General features: G+C 43.2%; 2 protein-coding genes across 9 annotated transcripts in view; one reads left to right on the plus strand and one right to left on the minus strand.

Annotated features, from left to right (window-relative positions):
* mmp17a (matrix metallopeptidase 17a) overlaps positions 1–21,172 on the plus strand; it is a 285,416-nt gene that overhangs the window by 110,945 nt on the left and 153,299 nt on the right. The gene's annotated exons all lie outside the window — the stretch shown is intronic.
* sfswap (splicing factor SWAP) overlaps positions 1–21,172 on the minus strand; it is a 108,285-nt gene that overhangs the window by 78,553 nt on the left and 8,560 nt on the right. For all 7 annotated transcript variants that reach the window (XM_078421403.1, XM_078421401.1, XM_078421400.1 and 4 more), the window contains 4 exons: positions 14,859–14,968; positions 14,408–14,573; positions 10,241–10,472; positions 7,589–7,720 (listed from right to left, as the gene is read on the minus strand). In XM_078421403.1, the coding sequence (XP_078277529.1) occupies positions 7,589–7,720; positions 10,241–10,472; positions 14,408–14,573; positions 14,859–14,968 (640 nt within the window). The remainder of the gene's footprint in view (positions 1–7,588; positions 7,721–10,240; positions 10,473–14,407; positions 14,574–14,858; positions 14,969–21,172) is intronic.

The following is a 21,172-nucleotide window of genomic DNA, read 5'->3' on the forward strand; positions in this document are numbered from 1 at the left end:
GAATAGTTTAAATTGTAAACTGAAGCACAAACAAGCCTTCTAAAAACGTTTTCAGATCCATCCTTTAAGCATTGGATTGTTAATAAAATAACCACATGTACTAAAATTATTTGAGTTAGTAGAAGAATGTTAAATATTCTCAGGATTCAGGGATTGCTGATAAGATTGGTATTTATTGCCCAGCACTAATAAACTGGTCAGTGAAGTCAACCACAGTGCTGTTGGATTGGAGTATCAGAGACCAAATTAGGCAAATCATTTCCTGAAAGAACAAGAACCAACAGTTTCAGAATCACTTTTTTTATTAACAGCAGCTTTTTATTACCTGGCAAATGCATAGTGAGGTTTTAATTCTCGTCTCTGAATTATAAACAAGGCCTGAAAATAAAGACCACAGACGATGGCAATTTGAAATTAAAATAGAGCCTACAGGAAACACATGAGTAGCAATGAAAAAATAACCAAGAGTAATCAAAAGATAATGTGAAGAAGGGTCTCGACCCGAAACGTCACCCATTCCTTCTCTCCAGAGATGTTGCCTGTCCCGCTGAGTTGCTCTAGCTTTTTGTATCTATCCTCGGTTTAAACCAGCATCTGCAGTTCCTTCCTACATATCAAGAGTTATTATTTCAGGTTGAAGAACCCGCTGGCTACTAATTCCAGAAAATAACTAAAACTGTATCTCACAACATTCCTAATATCTCTCCAAGAACCCGTGATTTTAACATTTCAACCTTAGTCAAGATCAAGATTTATTTTAATATTATGTTAGAATCACGGAATTGGTGTTTGTTTACCCTTCAACTTGAAGTATAAATTATATCTGATAAAATGTAATGTCATTTGGGAATGGAGGAGAGGAGGAGATCAGAAGTAAAATCCTGGTTAATTCCATGGTTCTCCTTCGTATTTAGTGGGTTATGAATTTCAGAGGCACTATATTAGCCAGAATTCAATGTATTATCGTAAATGATTCAAATGACGTTATACTTCTAATATGCCATCCAGTAACACACTGATGCTTATCTTATACCTGCAGCATGACAGATAGCACTGCAGAGACTGCCACCATTTGGTCCATTGTGTCCTTGCCAGCCAAGGAAGAGCTATCCTGTAAGAAGCCACTTTCTACATCAAAACTGCACAGCATTGCAGGATACGGTATCTTGCCATGTACAATTTGATCAGCATTTTATGCTTTCTTTGGACTTTCAGATAGCAAGGTATCAAGATAGCACGGTATGGGAACTCTGGTATGAAATTAAATGGAGAACTCCTACACTTTCTACCAGTATACTTGTACACCCACATAACCCCACCCAGAGGCAACCCACTCATTGTGAACGTATTTAGTGAGAGGAATTAAACCATCCTATATCCAACTTCTATTTCATTTTACAGCTTTATTAATCATTCGTCTACTGTCCCTGCTTCAATAAATAACATAACCCAGTTAATCTTTCTTCATAAAAGTTCTCCAGAACTAATCTCTTTCATAACAGCTCTGGTGCCATTGCATCTTCACTATCGTCAGCTGCAAGACTTGAGAAGTGACTGAGGTAGTAATTGAGTATTCTGGGGCTAGCATGGACTCAAAGGGCCAAAGGGCCTGTTTCTGCAGCATAATACCGGGTCAGAGACCCTTCAACAGACCCATCCCCTGTCAATGTTGCCTGCCCCGCCGAGCATCCCAGCGTTTGCTGTTTTGTCACCACATTTCCATCACCTGTAGTTTTGCATGATTGTCATGTACCTTCAAGTTGCTGCTCCTGAAACAGTTTTGCCAGATTACCTCACCCCAATTGAGAGCTTTTACTCTATCTTTGTCTCTTTTCAGAAGCAAATCAATTGATCATCAGCATCAAATGTCGTTTTCAGCTGCCCAGTTTCATTTCCAAAAAACTCCATAATCACTGCCTGTGATACCAGGCTTGTTCTGTGCCAACTTGCTGAGCGAATTTTAAGATTTCTGCACCATTTTTGTTAATTCTATCTAACTACTATGTCTCTCTCACACACACACACACACACACACACACAGTTATTTTAAAAAGGATTGTGTACGCAAATCAAATTACATTATCTTTTTATCCAAATGAAATGTGTTCAAGTTAAAAAACAGTTCAGCTCACATTGCTCAAATGAATTTGAACATGATCAACTAATTTAATCCTAGATATAATTGGAAACTCAAATTTCACAGTACTTTAATTGGTACATGTGACAATAAATTGAATCTTGAATTGTAATTAACTTCAAGTTTAGTTTTGTAATCATTTTAACTCATGTAAGGAATATCCTAAATTTGATCAAAGGAACATTTATAACAAAACGCATTATTTTATATTTCTCCTCGTTGCAGGAGTGAAAATGCCGCTATTCAACAAAAGCAGTGAAGAGAGACAGGAAGGAGATGGTCTAAATTTACCATTGCTTTTCTCAATTATTTTCACTTCCATTTCTTTTTCATATTTCCTTACATTGTAGGAGGCCAATCAGCACCCATGGAGACACCCACCGGTGGTATTCCCACCCGTTCACTTGCCTCTCTGTACCCGGATCACTTTCTCATGCTCATCAATGCCCCCCCTCCACTTCATTACACTGGGGCGCGCAAAAGATTGTGCACTTAGAGTGTCTTGAAATAAAACAAATTAAACTATTCTTTTTGAGGAAATCAAGAATTATGGAACACCTATTCCATGTTCCTTATTTTTGTCATCTCTCCTCTTACAAAATATCTGCCAATTAATACAATATTTGACATTCTGGTATAAACCCATGGACAGATTAGTGTTTATTACTAATATGAGTACAACTTTTCAGTCTTTAACAAATTAGTTTTCTGCATTAAGTCATCTTCCAAGGATTAAAATTATCTTCAGATTAAGAGCAAATGATAAATTTGAGAAACATAGAGAGATTCTAGAGTATTAAACTATCCATGTGGGTTTATACTAAGCTTGTATATGCATGCAGTGAACACTGCTTCTTTTAATAATTCTCTCTGGAAACATTTCAAATGCCCAAAACTTACAAATACTCAGAGAATTCATACAAATCTCATTTATATATGATGTTCTGCTAAATCTCATCATCTAAAGCACTACATATAACTGCCTAGCTGCTGTGCATACTGACGGCAGTGAAGGTTATGCTGTTTCGTTTCCATATTGCGAATCTTCCTACGGTTCCATCCTGAGGGTACAGGGATCAGATAACTTAATTACTTGAACGGCCTCTATGGTCTTTTCAAATGCAGGTAGTTCTGCTATAATGTGAAAGTTGTGTTCCTAAAAAAATTCACATTATAGATAATCGCACTGTAAACTCAACTATGTGAATTGGCGATAAAATGTTTGGGGCCAGCAAGTATCAGACTTGCAATAACAAAGTTATTATTCCTGCAACATTTTCAAAAATAGCAATAGGGTTATTTTTATTACTGCAAGCTAAAAATACTAAAGACTTTATATGACATTGTTTATTGGGTATCCTTGCACGTGTCAATGGAAGGGATTGCTTCAGTGAGCACCTGATGTTAAAGTAGCTGCTGTGTTCTTGAGAGACAATGATGTCTGATTCCTGCAGGGAAGATACATGGAAACAGCATGAGCTTTTTTCTCTGCTTGTCATTTTCCAAAGTAACTTTTAAGTGGTTTTCTAATTCCCGATGAAATTGCATTATAACCAAGTCATCCCCAATAATACAGATACTGCTCCCCCAATGCACCATAAGTCATCAGGTCATAAGTGATAGGAGCAGAAGTAGGCCATTCGGTCCATCAAGTCTACTCCGCCATTCAATCATGGCCAATCTACAGTGCCCTCCATAACGTTTGGGACAAAGACCCATCATTTATTTATTCATTTACAGGGCACTGTATCTCTCCCTCCTAACCCCATTCTCCTGCCTTCTCCCCATAACCTCTGACATCACTTGCATTATATCCAATTCGTGTTACGGAAACATGCAGTCTGAAGAAGGGTCCTGCCCCAAAACATGGCCTATCTACTTTTTCCAGAGATGCTGCCTGACCCACTGAGTTACTCCAGCACTTTGTTTTTGTAAATCAGTGTCTGCAGTTCCTTGTGTCGACATGACAGCAAAACTAGGGTGTTTAGTTTTGATCTGTGGTTTCGCAAAGTCCCCATATTCTGCCTTAACTTTATAACCTTAAATAGACATCTTGAGGCAGTAGTCACTAGTCTGTAATCAAGAAGGGAGAATCAAACTAACTTCTTTCCCTATCCCACGGCCATGTCATCAGTGCTGGGGAACTTGTGATCGACTCACTACAGTCAAACTAGATAACACAAGTTTCTATGATGAAGGTAGACTCCATTTAGCCATGGCCACACAAAAATACTATGAATAATGGTGATCTTGATCAAGCTCCATTCAAAACACACTCAAAGAATCAAGATTAGATATAGAACATACCATGACTTTCCCTTGTTTAATCATTTGGGTCGAAACATTCTCTCTGTTTTACAATGCAATTTATTTCTTCATAATCATTCTGCACAACGAGTAAGATGATTGGACTTTATTGCCTTCCATCACGGTGAGGAACCTGCTGTGGTGGATGTTTATGTTAACGTTTATGTGGTTGTGTGCCTCGTTGCCTCGGTTTTTAGTAAGGTAATTCGAATTTCACCATACCTTAATTGGTACACATGACAATAAACTGACCTTGAACCCTTGAGAAACACAGCGGGTCAGGCAGCATCTCGGGAGAGAACGTCTCGACCCGAAACGTCACCCATTCCTTCTCTCCCGAGATGCTGCCTGATCCGCTGAGTTACTCCAGCATTTTGTGTCTATCTTCAATTTTAATCAGCATCTGCAGTTTTTTTTCCCTACACTTGAAACCTTGAGACATTGAAATGTAAGTACAGTGCATTAGAACCAAATCTGATGGAAATTTGAAAACCATCCCACAACTACTCCAAAGACGTACAGGTATGTAGGTTAATTGGCTGGGCAAATGTAAAAATTGTCCCTAGTGGGTGTTAGTGTGTGGGGATCGCTGGGCGGCACGGACCCGGTGGGCCGAAGGGCCTGTTTCTGCGCTGTATCTCTAAATCTAAAAAAAAAACTGCCTCAATGGTACTTTATCATCGCCTGCATCTAGACACAGTGAAATTGTTTGTTTTGCATACAACTCATTAAGATCATACGATGTGAACATCTGCTGATTCACCTCACAATCACCCGCAGGTTTGAAAGCCTACTTTCACTCTTAGCCCGCATCCCATACATCACTGAATCAAATAAAGTTCCTTTCACCAATACCGTGACCTTTTCTCTTTCCTCCAGCGACTATCCCCACAATTTGGGTAAAAGTCACAGACTTGTTTTATCCATTATTAATACGAGGCTGTAAAGGTGTCACGGCATTTCACATGTCATCTCCAGAATAATGCTCCGCAAAATCTCATCATCTAAAGGATTTCAAATCAAAATGTCCTGGGGATTGATCCCAGCACATGATTGAACTCTCAAACAATCCATTCGTATTCAGGGAATATTTTCAAAGAACTTTCAAAAAGCACATACATTTTTTGTTGTTTGCTGCTGGTAAAGAACAAAGTAAGCACTGTCTGTTTGGACAATGATCAACTCCAACCCGAGTTCACCCCCCCCCTCCCCCCCTTCCCCCCCTTCTCCCCCTTCTCCCGTCAACATCCTGAGGGACATCATTGACCAGTAACTTCACTGGACCATTCACACAGAGTGAAGGTAGACACAAAAAGATGGAGTAACTCAGTGGATTTATTCACAAAATGCTGGAGTAACTCAGCAGGTCAGGCAGCATCTCGGGAGAGAAGGAATGGGTGACGTTTCGGGTCGAGACCCTTCTTCAGACTGATGTCGGGGGTGGGACAAAGGAAGGATATAGGTGGAGACAGGAAGATAGAGGGAGATCTGGGAAGGAGGAGGGGAAGGGAGGGACAGAGGAGCTATCTGAAGTTGGAGAAGTCGACGTTCATACCACCGGGCCGCAAACTGCCCAGGCGAAATATGAGGTGCTGCTCCTCCAATTTCCAGCGGGCCTCACTATGGCACTGGAGGAGGCCCATGACAGAGAGGTCAGACTGGGAATGGGAGGGGGAGTTAAAGTGCTGGGCCACCGGGAGATCAGTTGCGTTAATGCGGACCGAGCGCAGGTGTTCAGCGAAGCGATCGCCGAGCCTGCGCTTGGTTTCGCCGATATAAATAAGTTGACATCTAGAGCAGCGGATGCAATAGATGAGGTTGGAGGAAGTGCAGGTGAACCTCTGTCTCACCTGGAAAGACTGTTTGGGTCCTTTGATGGAGTTGAGGGGGGAGGTAAAGGGACAGGTGTTGCATCTCGTGCGGTTGCAAGGGAAAGTGCCCGGGGTTAGGGTGGTTTGGGTAGGAAGGGACGAGTGGACCAGGGAGTTGCGGAGGGAACGGTCTCTGCGGAACGCAGAGAGGGGAGGGGATGGGAAGATATGGCCAGTGGTGGGGTCCTGTTGTAGGTGACAGAAATGTTGGTGGATGATATGTTGGATCCGCTGGCTGGTGGGGTGGAAGGTGAGAACGAGGGGGATCCTGTCCTTGTTGCGAGTGGGGGGAGGGGGAGCAAGAGCGGAGCTGCGGGATGTAGAAGAGACCCTAGTGAGAGCCTCATCTATAATGGAGGAGGGGAAGCCCCGTTTTCTGAAAAACGAGGACATCTCGGATGCCCTAGTCTGAAACACCTCATCCCGGGCGCAGATGCGGCGTAGACGGAGGAATTGGGAGTAGGGGATAGACTTTTTGCAGGGGACCGGGTGGGAAGAAGTGTAAACCAGAGTAGAGTAACTCAGTCGACCAGAGTAACTCAGTGGGACAGGCAGCATCTCTGGAGAGAAGGAATGGGTGACGTTTCGCATCGAGACCCTTCTTCAGACTGGTTTGGGATAACGCAAACGAGAGATATAGACAGTGATGTGGAGAGATAAAGAACAATGAACGTCAGACTGGCTACTCTGCAAGTGCATGCCTGCCGACACCCCGGAATCATTTCACCACCCAACAAATCAACTGGGAATGGTGCAGTTACAGGAAAAAAATGCTGCCTTACACTCAAACCCATCAAGAATTTCCACTCACTCCATCGGAGGAGCATTGTGGTTGAAGCATATTTAATCTACAAATGCTTCATGAATAGCACCTGCCATAACACAACTACTGCCACCGAGAAACACAACAGCAAACATCTAGAATGTCACCACCTCCCCAACATCTCACACCATCCCGACTTGGAAACCATATTGACCGAATAACACCCAGAGAGTTGTGAATTTGTGGTATTCTCTGCCACAGAAGGCAGTGGAGGCCAATTCACTGGATGAATTTAAAATAGTTAGATGAAGCTCTGGGGGATGGTGGAATCAAGGGATACGGGAAGAAGGCAGGCACAGGTTACTGATTGTGGATGATCAGCCATGATCACAATGAATGGCGGTGCTGGCTCGAAGGGCCAAATGGCCTCCTCCTGCACCTATTGTCTATGTTTCTATGTAAATTGAAATGTTGGTTTCCATAACTTAACTAATTATTTCACTTTCTTACCGCGTATCATTCTTGTCTCTCACACTGGTTTCAAATTTAGTTCCATTTCTGGCCACATATTCTGCCAGCTTGTCAATAACTGGTTGGATATCAGGAGGAGGAGGAATGATAACAGGAACCACAGTCGTAGCACTGAAAAAATACAAGATAATTAAGGTGTACAAACGAGTAAAAAATAGTGACAGTACAACATGCTACAAATCTCTTCTCAAGCCATCCTAAAAAAAACCATCACGCTTTCCTACAATAAATTTGGTATTTACTTCAAATTGATAAAGGGCAACCTTCAAAGTCAATGCCCAATGACAGCACATCACGGATGGCTGTAACAAGTGCATCTTATGTAATGACTGTGTGACGTGTTTGGCATTTTTCAAGGCAATACAAAGTGCAATGGGATGTTATGAATGCTAAGCTGAAGAGTCAAGAGTGTTTAATTGTCATAAGTACCGACTACAGAGGAATTACATGTTTACTTGCCGTAGCTCAACAGGCCCAATGTGAACATACACAATGTGAACATTTACATGCAGGTTTCCTTGACAAAACTAGCAATGCATTTTGTCCCCCAATGATTCTTTTATTTTGGGGCACTTTTAAGCCCCTATCTCCAGCAAAAAAAACCAGTCAGAACAACAGTTAAAAACGGTGAAGCTTAATTTTCACCTCTTGCTCCCCATCCAGGGTGGGACATGGGGCTGGAGACACCAGGCAGAGCATGTGTCCGGTACCCTGGGGATGAGATATGTTTGGGGGCTACATGAAAAGGTCAGAGCACAGTCTGCAAGCTCTTAATGCTTTTTGCAAGGGATAAAGGCGAGTGCAAACTGGACAGCAATAAATTAAGATTATTTGATTACCATAAAATAGTTTGGGCTCTTACTAAGACTTAAATTAATTCACACTTTTGGTTTGAATCCCATGTATTCTGGCCCTTTGACCAGCCTATCATGCGGGGGTTTGCCAAGGCCCTAGCTGGACATGTGGACAACATGCCCTTGCTCATCTCCTCAAAAAACTCAATCGCATTTGTGAGACCTGATCTCCCATGGATAAAGTCATCTCCAACTAGTCCCAGCCTATCCAAATGCAAATAAATCCTGCCTCTCAGAATCTCTTACAGTAACTTACCTCAGCATTGATGCAAAGCTCCTTGACTTATCCTTATAGCACACTCAAAGTAACATCCACCATCATACAGTACCTCCATTTTGATTAATATTGTGATCTGGCTGCTTTTATTTAAAATCTTAAAATGTCATTGTTCTTTAAAGAATTGAAAGGATGCTCTCCAACTAGATGGTGCATAGTGGACTATGGCAGTGTAGCAGTTCAGTGTACCAGGCTTCCAAACCATTCTTTAAGAGATACGAGTTGGAATACCACCAAGCATTCAGCAACTCAAGTCCATGCATTTAAATAAACATGGATTTAAAGAAGTGTGAGAAGTAGTGATAGCAATACCATAGTCCATGTCAAACAGAAAGGGGACAGGCTGTTCAGCCCCCTGTGACCAAGCTGACCATCAAACATCAATCTCGTTTACCAGCACCTGCCCAGCAGCTTTCCATGTCTTGGTGATTCAAGTGATCACTGAGCAACTTGTTAAATGTTATGCCTCCACCACCCTCTCAGCCCATCTGCTCCAGATCCCAACCACCCTCTGGGTGAAAAGGTTCCTCCTTAGATCTCCTCCAACCTCTTATCTTAAACCTACTACATCCAATTTGAGAGATTTCTGCTTTGGGGAAAAATTTCCAACTACCTACCTCACATACTGTATGTCCCTCAGAGAACTCGGATGGGCGAGGTCTCAAACCAAAACATCACCTATCCATGTTCTCCACAGATGCTGCCTGACCCGCTGAGTTACTCCAGCACTCTGTGAAACGTCACCTATCCATGTTCTCCAGAGATGCTGCCCGACCAGCTGAGTTACTCCAGCACTTTGTGTCCTTCCATGTTCCTCATAATTTTGTATACTATCAAATCTCACCTGTGTCAACACTCAGCCACCTTCAGATTACCATTAAAATTCCGTCTGCTTCTCCAAGCCCTGCAGGTAAACATCCTAAAGTGGTTGACTCTTAACTGCCTCCTTGGTTCAGGGGACATTAGAGATGGACAATAAATGCCGGCCTTGTCAGTCATATCCATACCTCTCAAGCTATACTTTTGGAGTAATAATTTTTTTAAAAAATTGAATTGAATTGAAAGATACACAATGGAAACAGGCAGGTCAGCCCACCGATTCCACGCCGACCATCAATCACCCGGTCACTAGTTCTAGCACTCATCCACTCCCTATACACTAGGGGCAATTTACAGAGGCCAATTGACCAACAAACCTACACATTTTTGGAATGCGGGAGGAAACTGGAGCACCTGGAGAAACCCACAAGGTCACAAGGAACACGTGCAAACTCCACAGTTTCGAACCCTGGTCTCTGGTGCTTTGAGGCAGTGGCTCTACCAGCTGTGCAAACTGGGCTGCCAATCTGAAAGAAGGGAGATTGTTTCGAGGTGGATTACTTTATTACAATACCCAATTCCTCCCAAACCTGCCAAGATAGTTTGATGCAAATTATACCTTTCACATGTGCGCTTTTAAAACTAGGGGAAGCTAATTGTTGAGTGTAAAATGTCCCTTACCTGACTGTGGTTGTCGTAGAGGCTCCCTGGCTACTGTTACAGTCCCCTTCTGGGGGTGGAGGAGTGGTGCCAGATGCTGGCGTTGCCAAAGTCCCTGTTGTAGTTGATGCAGCTGCCTCTGAAGGCTCGTTGCTGTAATAACCAGCAACCTCCATCCCTGGAGGAGGAGGCGTGAGGCAGTAAGTACCATCGGGCATCATGTAATACCCATAATACATGGTGGTCACCGATGCTGTAATGGAGAAGAATGTAATCAAGATCATGCCTTATTATTTCTACAATGCTCACAGAATCTTCCAAAAACGCTCCAATGAAACTGTCAATTTTCACTTTTGTTTATACCAGCCCCTTTATTAGAACAGCTACAGAGTACATCTTTAAAAATGTGACTGCTGCGTACAAAATTGTTTTCATTATTAGAACAGAGGACAGAGTAATTATCATCAAACTTTATAAAATAAAAAATCATACCCCAGTCCTTACTAAGCATTTGACAAACTACGTGTGCATTCATTAGTGTTCAATATAGCTTTTGAACCAATTGATGCTAATGACCTGGTTAAATCAATGTGGATTAACTACGAGTACAAAAACGCTTGATTGCACCTTCACTCAACTAGTCTTTTCGGCTTTAAATTAATCATATAGTGCCCTATAACAAGACAACCTGTTTGTTCATGGATTTCTGTCACTTCCATCTTTAAGTACCAATCAATTAAACTGACTTGTCGAGTCATGACTGGTGGAGTTAGAGGAGGGAAAGCAGGAAAAGAGCCGTGGGAGTGGAGCAAAGCCTGCAAGTGATAGGTGGATGCAGATGATGGGGATTGGCAGATGGGGGGAGTAAGCGACAAAGGCTGGCCCTGTCCGTCTTGTAACAAAGTGTTCGTAATGGCCACAATGTCATTATGTTACGCACTGACCCGGGCTCCAGTAACACATGCACATTGAAGTAACCACACTTGGGCCTATCGATTTCACCATGTCCATCCTGCCTGTCAGAGTAACCTCTACCTTCCCATCATGTCCTTCCCCTCATTGACCTGCTGCTCTGGTTCCCATCCACCCCCCCCTCCCCCCACCACTCTAATTTAAACCCTGCCAAACAGCACCTGTGAACCTCCTTGCGGGAAAGTTTAGATTTAGAGATACAGCGCGGAAACAGGCCCTTCGGCCCACCGAGTCCGCACCGCCCAGCTTTCCCCGCACATTGACACTATCCTACACACACTAGGGACAATTTTTACATTTTTTTTACCCAGTCAATTAACCTACATACCTGTACGTCTTTGGAGTGTGGGAGGAAACCGAAGATCTCGGAGAAAACCCATGCAGGTCACGGGGGGAAACGTACAAACTCCGTACAGACGGCGCCCGTAGTCAGGATCGAACCCGAGTCTCAGGCGCTGCATTCGCTGTAAGGCAGCAACTCTACCGCTGCGCCACCGTGCCGATTGTTGGTTCCCCTCCAGTTCAGGTGCAGCCCCTCTCTTTTGTACAGGTCCCACCTGCCCTGGATCCATGTATCTGAGGTCCTGCTTCCTGCACCAGCTCCTTAGCCATGTATTGAGCTGCACTATCTCTCTGCCTCTTGCCTCACTAGTATTCTGGGCAAACATACCCTAAATAGAGCATTCCTTTGTCCCAATGGGCAGCACAGTGGCGCAGCGGTAGAGCAATGCCAGAGACCAGGATTCGATCTGGACTACGGGTGCAGTCTGTACGGCATTTGACCGTGTGGGTTTCCTCCAGGTGCTCCAGTTTCCCCCCACACTCATAAAGACGCGTAGGCAGGTTTGCAGGTTAATTAGCTTCTCTAAATTGCCCCAAGCCTGTAGGATGTGAAAGTGGGATAACAGATCTAGTGCACTGGCGATCGCTGGTCAGCATGGAGTTGCTGGGCCAAACGGCCTGTTTCCACGCTGTATCTCTACAACATAAACTTGTGCACTAAATGTATGTCATCAGGATTAAAGCTGCAAATTTTTATACGTATAATTTAAAAATGGGAAAATATCCAAAAGTGAGCACAGGTCCTATCATTCCATTTGAAGCATCGCTAATTGGAAGGGGTCGAACGCAGATCATTGCTAAGGAAGGAAAACTTAATTTGCTGAGCTGTATAATCAGATTTCATTCTGCACGTCACAGCACAATGACTCAATGCTGCTGGGGCTGCAACATTGAAAATCTCAGCACAGCTTTCTCCACTCCCACTGTTCATACATACACAAATGCAACCTTTTAACAGTTTGAAGAGTTTCTTCAAAGCCACCATTTTTCTAAACTCTACACTGCCACGAAACAATTCAGCGAGGTGGGGGGCACCCGGGTTTGATCCAAACTATGGGTGCTGTCTGTAGGGAGTTTGTACGCTCTCCCCATGACCACGTGGGTTTTCCCCGGATGCTCCCGTTTCCTCCCACACGCCAAAGATGTACGGGTCTGTAGGTTAATTGGCTTTGGTAAAGATTGTAAATTGTCCCTAGTGCATAGTATAGTGTTAGTGTGTGGGGATCGCAGGTCAGTGCTGACTTGATGGGCTGGAGGGTCTGTTTTCACGTTATATCTCTTAACTAAACTGAACTCAGATAACATTTCCTTTCTCAATTTGTCACTTGTCATACTTTGCCAGGCAAGGGGGTCATGGATTTCTATTATAAGAAAATAACTGCAGATGCTGGTACAAATCGAAGGTATTTATTCACAAAATGCTGGAGTAACTCAGCAGGTCAGGCAGCATCTCGGAAGAGAAGGAATGGGTGACGTTTCGGGTCGAGACCCTTCTTCAGACTGATTTCAGATTTCTATTTCTCGTTTATCTCCCCTCTTTCCCTTCCCCTAGTTTAACATTTAAGGTCATATGGTCAAGGAATAGTAGAATGAGGCCATTCGGCCCATCACATCTACTCCGCCATTCAATCATGGCTGATCTATCTCTCCCTCCTAACCCCAATTTCGACCGCTCCTCTTCACGTCTTGCCTGACCCCCTTTTGTCTCCTTTTCACCTCCAGCCTTGTCACATACTCCATACATCTACCAGTCATCCCCATCACCTGTATCCACCCATCGTTTGCAGGGCTTTGTCCCGCCCCCACCTCTCTTTTCCTGCTTGCTCCCCCACTCCACAAGTCAGAAGAAGGGTCTCAACTCCAAATGTCGCCCGTTCCTTCCCTCTCCAGATGCTGACTGGTCTGCTGAGTTCAACACTTTTTAACGGTTTTTGTTGAAGATTCCATGTGTTTTGTGTGCTTACCGATCGTGTTGGAGCCCTCATCTCATACATTACAAAAAGACTTTGTACAATATAATGTTATTATTCTCCCACTTGTGACCCAGCATCACCTTCATCATGTTTTACAGGGTTTTCACTCACTCGTTCATAACCTATCAAGACTGAAGATGACAGAATCTTTGACCTCACACATTACTGTTTCCCTTCACTTAGATGTGACCCGACTCGAGTACTTCAGCATTTATTTAATTTTACAAAAGCCTGCAGCTTTTTTTTTTTCAAGACTTCACTCTCTTTTAGCCACAAATACAATGTGTATAACCCTTGAAAGCCATGTCTTGATGTTGTCATGTTTGCTTTCACACATGATAAAGCAGTTATTCAACAATAATTCACACCTTAAATATTGATCCAAGATTTCAACAAATAATCTTTATTACAAATCACAGATCAAACATAGCCAACAATATTGATAAGATATGTTTAGACTTACCTGCTTGATTAATCAATTCTAGTACAATATCTACTGTGGTTTCTGAACCGTCTAGTCAGATCAATCATTACACAAGATACGTACAACAAAAAGATGACTGCTGTTCATCACGTCTGCTCTTCACTGGTCAAAATCTCAACGACATGTTTCTAATGCCCGCTTCCAAACATCTGATCTTTTCTTCAGATAAGTGGAATGTCCTCTCAGCTAACAGAAAATACTAACATGCCCTTTTTGAAGCAATTGAAAGCCGAATTCAGGAGCAATGCATGAAATCCACGTGCGAGTAAAGATCTGAGCTTGTTCTCAGATGTGATGGCCAAATGCCACTTGACAATATAATAAATATTGAGCAATTGCATGACATGCCTTCAAGGCCGCATCAAGTTTGGTACGCACACATCGAGTTGAGCAGCAAGCATTTATCTGCATACTTACAATCTGAAGTGCATTCTTCAGTTGTTGTTGCTGCTGCTGCTGCTGCTGCTGCTGCTGCAGCCTCCAAGATGCTGGCTTCTTGCAGCATTTGCTCCTTTTTGGCTTCTGCTTGCACCTTCCGCACTAAAGCAGCGAGCGGATGGTCTGGATCCATTACTTTCAGTGGCTAAACACACAATTACATCTGTCAGTAATCCCGACTCTCCTGCCAACTCGTCATGCTAAAGCTGCAGCATTTAATTTGCAAGTTATTATAGAGGTATTGGCTATTTCATAGAACAAACTCAAGTCCAAGCCTCACTTGCATTATCTGATATTTATCTAGAATTATACTGTAAATCAAAACTTGGGAGAAACTTGAGATGGAGTACCGTCACTCCTGGAAACGGGATTTTAGTCAGTTTAACCTGGAAGAATTTGAAACTGTAAAATCAGATCTTCGTGGACTCACCCTCGTTAGTTCTTCCAATCTGGAGTTACTTTTAGAAGCAAAAAGACTCGGATGGAGGTAGGAACCATCGTTATCATCATCATCTTCTTCACCAGATTCTGTTACAGATTCTGTAAAAATTATAAAATGTTTCAATAAACAGTAATCACTGAGCCATGAAACAATTATTTTTCCCCAGAGACAAGCCTTAAAGGATAAGGCAACATTGATACAATATTTTGCTGGAGTAATCAATCTGAATGATCCACAAGTGATAATTGCTAATTCTCAACCCTAAGCTGATTGATTGAAAGATACAGCTCTTCGGCCCACCGAGTCCATGCCGACCATCAATCATCCATTCACACTAGTTCTATGTTATTGCACTATCTTTTCTCTCCAGAGATGCTGCCTGTCACACTGAGTTACTTCAGCATTTGTGTCTGTCTTTGGTGTAAACCACATCTGCACTTCCTTCCTACACATTTTGTCCACTCCCAACATACTAGTGGCAATTTACAGAGGCTAATTAACCTAGATCCGCACGTCTTTGGGATGTTGGGGGAAACTCACAAGGCCACAGGGACAACGTGCAAACCACACAGAGATCAGGATCAAACGTGCTTCCCTGGTGCCAAGTGGCAGCGGCTGGCTCCACCTGCTGTGCCAACCGGGGCTGACGGACTTCTGCACTGTACAATTCCATGACATCATGGATTAGCTCCACATATTTTGTGGAAAAATTAATAACCTTCCTTACTTAATTTTGATTTATCATATCATATATATACAGCCGGAAACAGGCCTTTTCGGCCCTCCATGTCCGTGCCGCCCAGCGATCCCCGTACATTAACACTATCCTACACCCACTAGGGACAATTTTTAAAAAAAAATTTAACATTTACCCAGCCAATTAACCTACATACCTGTACGTCTTTGGAGTGTGGGAGGAAACCGAAGATCTCGGAGAAAACCCACGCAGGTCACGGGGAGAACGTACAAACTCCTTACAGTGCAGCACCCGTAGTCAGGATCGAACCTGAGTCTCCGGCGCTGCATTCGCTGTAAAGCAGCAACTCTACCGCTGCGCTACCGTGTACAAGGTAACAAAAGGGTGCTTGGATGTGACAATAGGCATCTCTGGTTGACCAGGTGCAGAAGAGGTTTGTGGGAATCGGCAAAGTAAGATTAGATGTAATACCTCTTGACTGGGAGTGTGTTGGAGGGTGATGGTAAATGTAAACATGAAATAGTAGAGGAGATAATGAAGCTTGTTTTCCTTTGTGGGAAGTTACAGTAGACCACCCGTGCCCCCTACCACTAGTGGCATAGAAATGTTACTGTAAATGTGGGGCTTATGATTGGCTCGGAGAGGGGATGGTGTCGGCTAATTCTGCTGTGAAGACAGAGAACTGGTGTGCAGTTTACTGCCGCCATCTCTCCACGATATCATGCAATAAATTCTCTTGAAGCAAACCTGTGAAGTCTCCGCTTTTCATTTCCCTTTAATTTCCCTCTAAATTAATTTCTTCCACATATTTCTTGGAGATAGAGATTGCGTTTTGCTCAAGATCACAGCATCTGCAAAGTGCTGCAAGAACTCAGTGGGTCAGCCAGCATCTGTGGAGGCAATGGACTGGCGACGTTTTGGGCTGGGACCCTTCTTTAGACAGATGGCGCAAGGGGGAGATAGCAGGAAAAGAGGTGGTGGTGGTGGGACAACGCCTGGCAAGTGATAGGTAGGCTTTGCCACACCCCCAATTCTTGTTTCCAGCTTTGCCTCTCTACTCCATCAGTTTGAAGAAGCAGGGTCTCGACCCGAAATGTCACCCATTCCTTCTATCCAGAGATGCTGCCTGTCCCGCTGAGTTACTACAGCATTTTGTGTCTATCTTCGGTTTAAACCAGCATTAACCAGAATAATGCAGAGGTTGCAGGATCAATTTATTCCAAAGAGGTGGAAAGACTCTAAGGGGAGTAAGAGACACCTGTGGCTGACAAGGGAAGTCAGGGACAGCATAAAAATTAAGGAGAGGAAGTATAACACGGTAGCGCAGCGGTAGAGTTGCTGCTTTACAGCGAATGCAGCGCCGGAGACACAGGTTCGATCCTGACTACGGGTGCTGCACTGTAAGGAGTTTGTACGTTCTCCCCGTGACCTGCGTGGGTTTTCTCCGAGATCTTCGGTTTCCTCCCACACTCCAAAGACGTACAGGTATGTAGGTTAATTGGCTGGGTAAATGTAAAAATTGTCCCTAGTGGGTGTAGGATAGTGTTAATGTACGGGGATCACTGGGCGGCACGGACTTGGAGGGCCGAAAAGGCCTGTTTCCGGCTGTATATATATGATATGATAGCAAAGAAGAGTGGGAAGACAGAGGATTGGGACTCTTTTAAAGAGCAACAAAAGTTAACTAAAAAGGCAATACGGGGAGAAAAGTTGAGGTACGAGGGTAAACTAGCCAATAATATAAAGGAGGATAGCAAAAGTTTTTTTAGGTACGTGAAGAGGAAAAAAATAGTCAAGGCAAATGTGGGTCCCTTGAAGACAGAAGCAGGGGAATTTATTATGGGGAACAAAGAAATGGCAGACGAGTTAAACCGTTACTTTGGATCTGTCTTCACTGAGGAAGATACACACAATCTCCCAAATGTTCTAGGGGCCGGAGAACCTAGGGTGATGGAGGAACTGAAAGAAATCCACATTAGGCAGGAAATGGTTTTGGGTAGACTGATGGGACTGAAGGCTGATAAATCCCCAGGGCCTGATGGTCTGCATCCCAGGGTACATAAGGAGGTGGCTCTAGAAATAGTGGAAGCATTGGAGATCATTTTTCAATGTTCTATAGATTCAGGATCAGTTCCTGTGGATTGGAGGATAGCAAATGTTATCCCACTTTTTAAGAAAGGAGGGAGAGAGAAAACAGGTAATTATAGACCAGTTAGTCTGACATCAGTGGTGGGGAAGATGCTGGAGTCAATTATAAAAGACGAAATTGCTGAGCATTTGGGTAGCAGTAACGGGATCATTCCGAGTCAGCATGGATTTACGAAGGGGAAATCATGCTTGACAAATCTACTGGAATTTTTTGAGGATGTAACTAGGAAAATTGACAGGGGAGAGTCAGTGGATGTGGTGTACCTCGACTTTCAGAAAGCTTTCGACAAGGTCCCACATAGGAGATTAGTGGGCAAAATTAGGGCACATGGTATTGGGGGTAGGGTACTGACATGGATAGAAAATTGGTTGACAGACAGAAAGCAAAGAGTGGGGATAAATGGGTCCCTTTCGGAATGGCAGGCAGTGACCAGTGGGGTACCGCAAGGTTCGGTGCTGGGACCCCAGCTATTTACGATATACATTAATGATTTAGACGAAGGGATTAAAAGTACCATTAGCAAATTTGCAGATGATACTAAGCTGGGGGGGTAGTGTGAATTGTGAGGAAGATGCAATAAGGCTGCAGGGTGACTTGGACAGGTTGTGTGAGTGGGCGGATACATGGCAGATGCAGTTTAATGTAGATAAGTGTGAGGTTATTCACTTTGGAAGTAAGAATAGAAAGGCAGATTATTATCTGAATGGTGTCAAGTTAGGAGGAGGGGGAGTTCAACGAGATCTGGGTGTCCTAGTGCATCAGTCAATGAAAGGAAGCATGCAGGTACAGCAGGCAGTGAAGAAAGCCAATGGAATGTTGGCCTTCGTAACAAGAAGAGTTGAGTATAGGAGCAAAGAGGTCCTTCTACAGTTGTACCGGGCCCTGGTGAGACCGCACCTGGAGTACTGTGTGCAGTTTTGGTCTCCAAATTTGAGGAAGGATATTCTTGCTATGGAGGGCGTGCAGCGTAGGTTCACTAGGTTAATTCCCGGAATGGCGGGACTGTCGTATGTTGAAAGGCTGGACCGATTGGGCTTGTATACACTGGAATTTAGAAGGATGAGGGGGGATCTTATTGAAACGTATAAGATAATTAGGGGATTGGACACATTAGAGGCAAGAAACATGTTCCCAATGTTGGGGGAGTCCAGAACAAGGGGCCACAGTTTAAGAATAAGGGGTAGGCCATTTAGAACGGAGATGAGGAAGTGGTCAGAGAGTGGTGAAGGTGTGGAATTCTCTGCCTCAGAAGGCAGTGGAGGCCAGTTCGTTGGATGCTTTCAAGAGAGAGCTGGATAGAGCTCTTAAGGATAGCGGAGTGAGGGGGTATGGGGAGAAGGCAGGAACGGGGTACTGATTGAGAGTGATCAGCCATGATCGCATTGAATGGCGGTGCTGGCTCGAAGGGCTGAATGGCCTACTCCTGCACCTATTGTCTATTGTCTATTAACAGTTCCTTCCCACGACATTTAGTCTGAAGAAGGATCCTGACCCGAAACATCATCAGCCCATTCCCACCGCAGGTGCAGCATGACCCGTTGAGTTCTTCCAGCACTTTGTTATTTTTCCCCACTTGTTTCTTTATGTGCTTGATGAATAATGGAATGGAGCAACAGCTCAAAGCTATTCATCCCTTCATGCCCTTCTTCTATTCAATGAGGTCCTGGTAGATCTGACTGCAGCTCCAAAGACCCAATTTAACTAAATATCCTTAGATTTAATTACAAATATTGTCAGCAATTGAGCTATCCAGTGCACTTTGCTCAAGGGGAAGACTTCGACATCCCAGCACCGTTTTACACATCCTAATTCATTTTCTGTCATTTCTTGCTCAACACAATTTACCTGGGCAAAATCCCTTGCACGTTTCCAAAAATCTCTTAAATTACTCCTTATTTATTCTAAGAGGAAACAAGCCTGCTTTATATAATCTCATAACTCAAATCCCCAGACAGTGGTTAACATCCTGATGAACGTCGTGATTAAACCAAGCTCTATCACAGATACCAAGAATGCAATAGCAGGGGAATGCCATATAATCTGTCGAGCCTGCTCCATTAATACAAGAGCATGGGTGAACTGGTTTTGGCTGCAACTCAGCTAGATATTCCCACCACTATCAACTGCCTTGGTCAAAACATCTTTCTTTCTCGGCCTCCTGTAAAGAATCCCATCGATTTTGGAACAAAAACAAACAAACTGCTGGTGGAACAAACTGCTGGTGGAACTCAGCGGGTCAGGCAGCATCTGTGGAGGCAGCCACTGAATATAATTCATTCTTCTTTTGGACCTTTCACTGTTTCTAACATCAGCTCTTCCACTTCACTTGTGAGCTTTGAAAAATTCATGCTCTGGAAAAACTCCACCATGATATCCCATACTTGGTTTGGTGGGGTTAATCCTACAAGGCAAGATTTCGTAGGCTGGGCCTGTACGTGAGAGTAGTGAACCTCGTGGTAAATGCAGGAATGATGTTTATCTGTGCATGAGTATCTAGAAACACGGGTAACAGTCTCAAAATAAGGGGTGGACTATGCAGGTCTGGGATGGGGAAACATTGTTTCACCCAGAGGCAAATGAATCTTTGGAATTCTCTGTTCAAGTGTCTGGAGAGGCTCAGACACTCAATCAGTTTAAAATAAAGATCAAACACTTTTAATATTGCAAATCAGAAGACACATAATGAATGCAGGAACATAAATTAAAAGATCAGCTATGATTTTACCAGGTAGAATAGGCAAGAAGGGACACATACTTTACTTCTACTTCCTATGTTCTTACATTACTTTCTAACTTTGTATGTGCCATCAGTAATAAGTTGTGTCCTGCCCTACAAACACTGGCAGAAATTAACAACAATAACCAAAAGTCCAAGTCACATAGAGATATAGAAAGGGCACTCAACAACGATCCATTAGGCACAGCATTACACCCTGGCAGTCCAAGAATCATTTTTTCTTATTTTATGTTTACTATTCTTCAACCATTGAGTAATCATGACAAGCACTATAATGATTTTTAATTAAATGTTACGTGGGATTTAATGAAATATATTTTTTAAGCAAACATTGCAGGCCAATCTTATTACTTTACTCATGAGCTTGATAACATCTTCAAATGAATTTCAACAGGCAAGCACAGCCTGCCCGTCAGCAATCCTTGCTATCCAAGTCTAATTCTGCCAAGTCTTTCTAAATATACCCTTACGCTATCCTCTATGTAAGGATGTTGCCGCTCAGTCTTTATCAGCAGGAAGGAAACTGATCTAGCTGTTTATCTTCATTTTTGTTTAAAATGAAAGACATAACGTTCAGGTTTGTTGATGAATATCCATTTTGCAAAATAATTTTAGAAATAATGCTTTATATCCCATATTAATTTTCCAGAGGTGCAATTTGGTGAGCTAACCAGTGAGTTTCCAGTCTCTCGAGTCTGAAAGAATCTCGACCCAAAACA

The sequence above is a fragment of the Rhinoraja longicauda genome, chromosome 25 (genome assembly GCF_053455715.1).
Source record: "Rhinoraja longicauda isolate Sanriku21f chromosome 25, sRhiLon1.1, whole genome shotgun sequence".
NCBI lineage: Eukaryota > Metazoa > Chordata > Chondrichthyes > Rajiformes > Arhynchobatidae > Rhinoraja > Rhinoraja longicauda.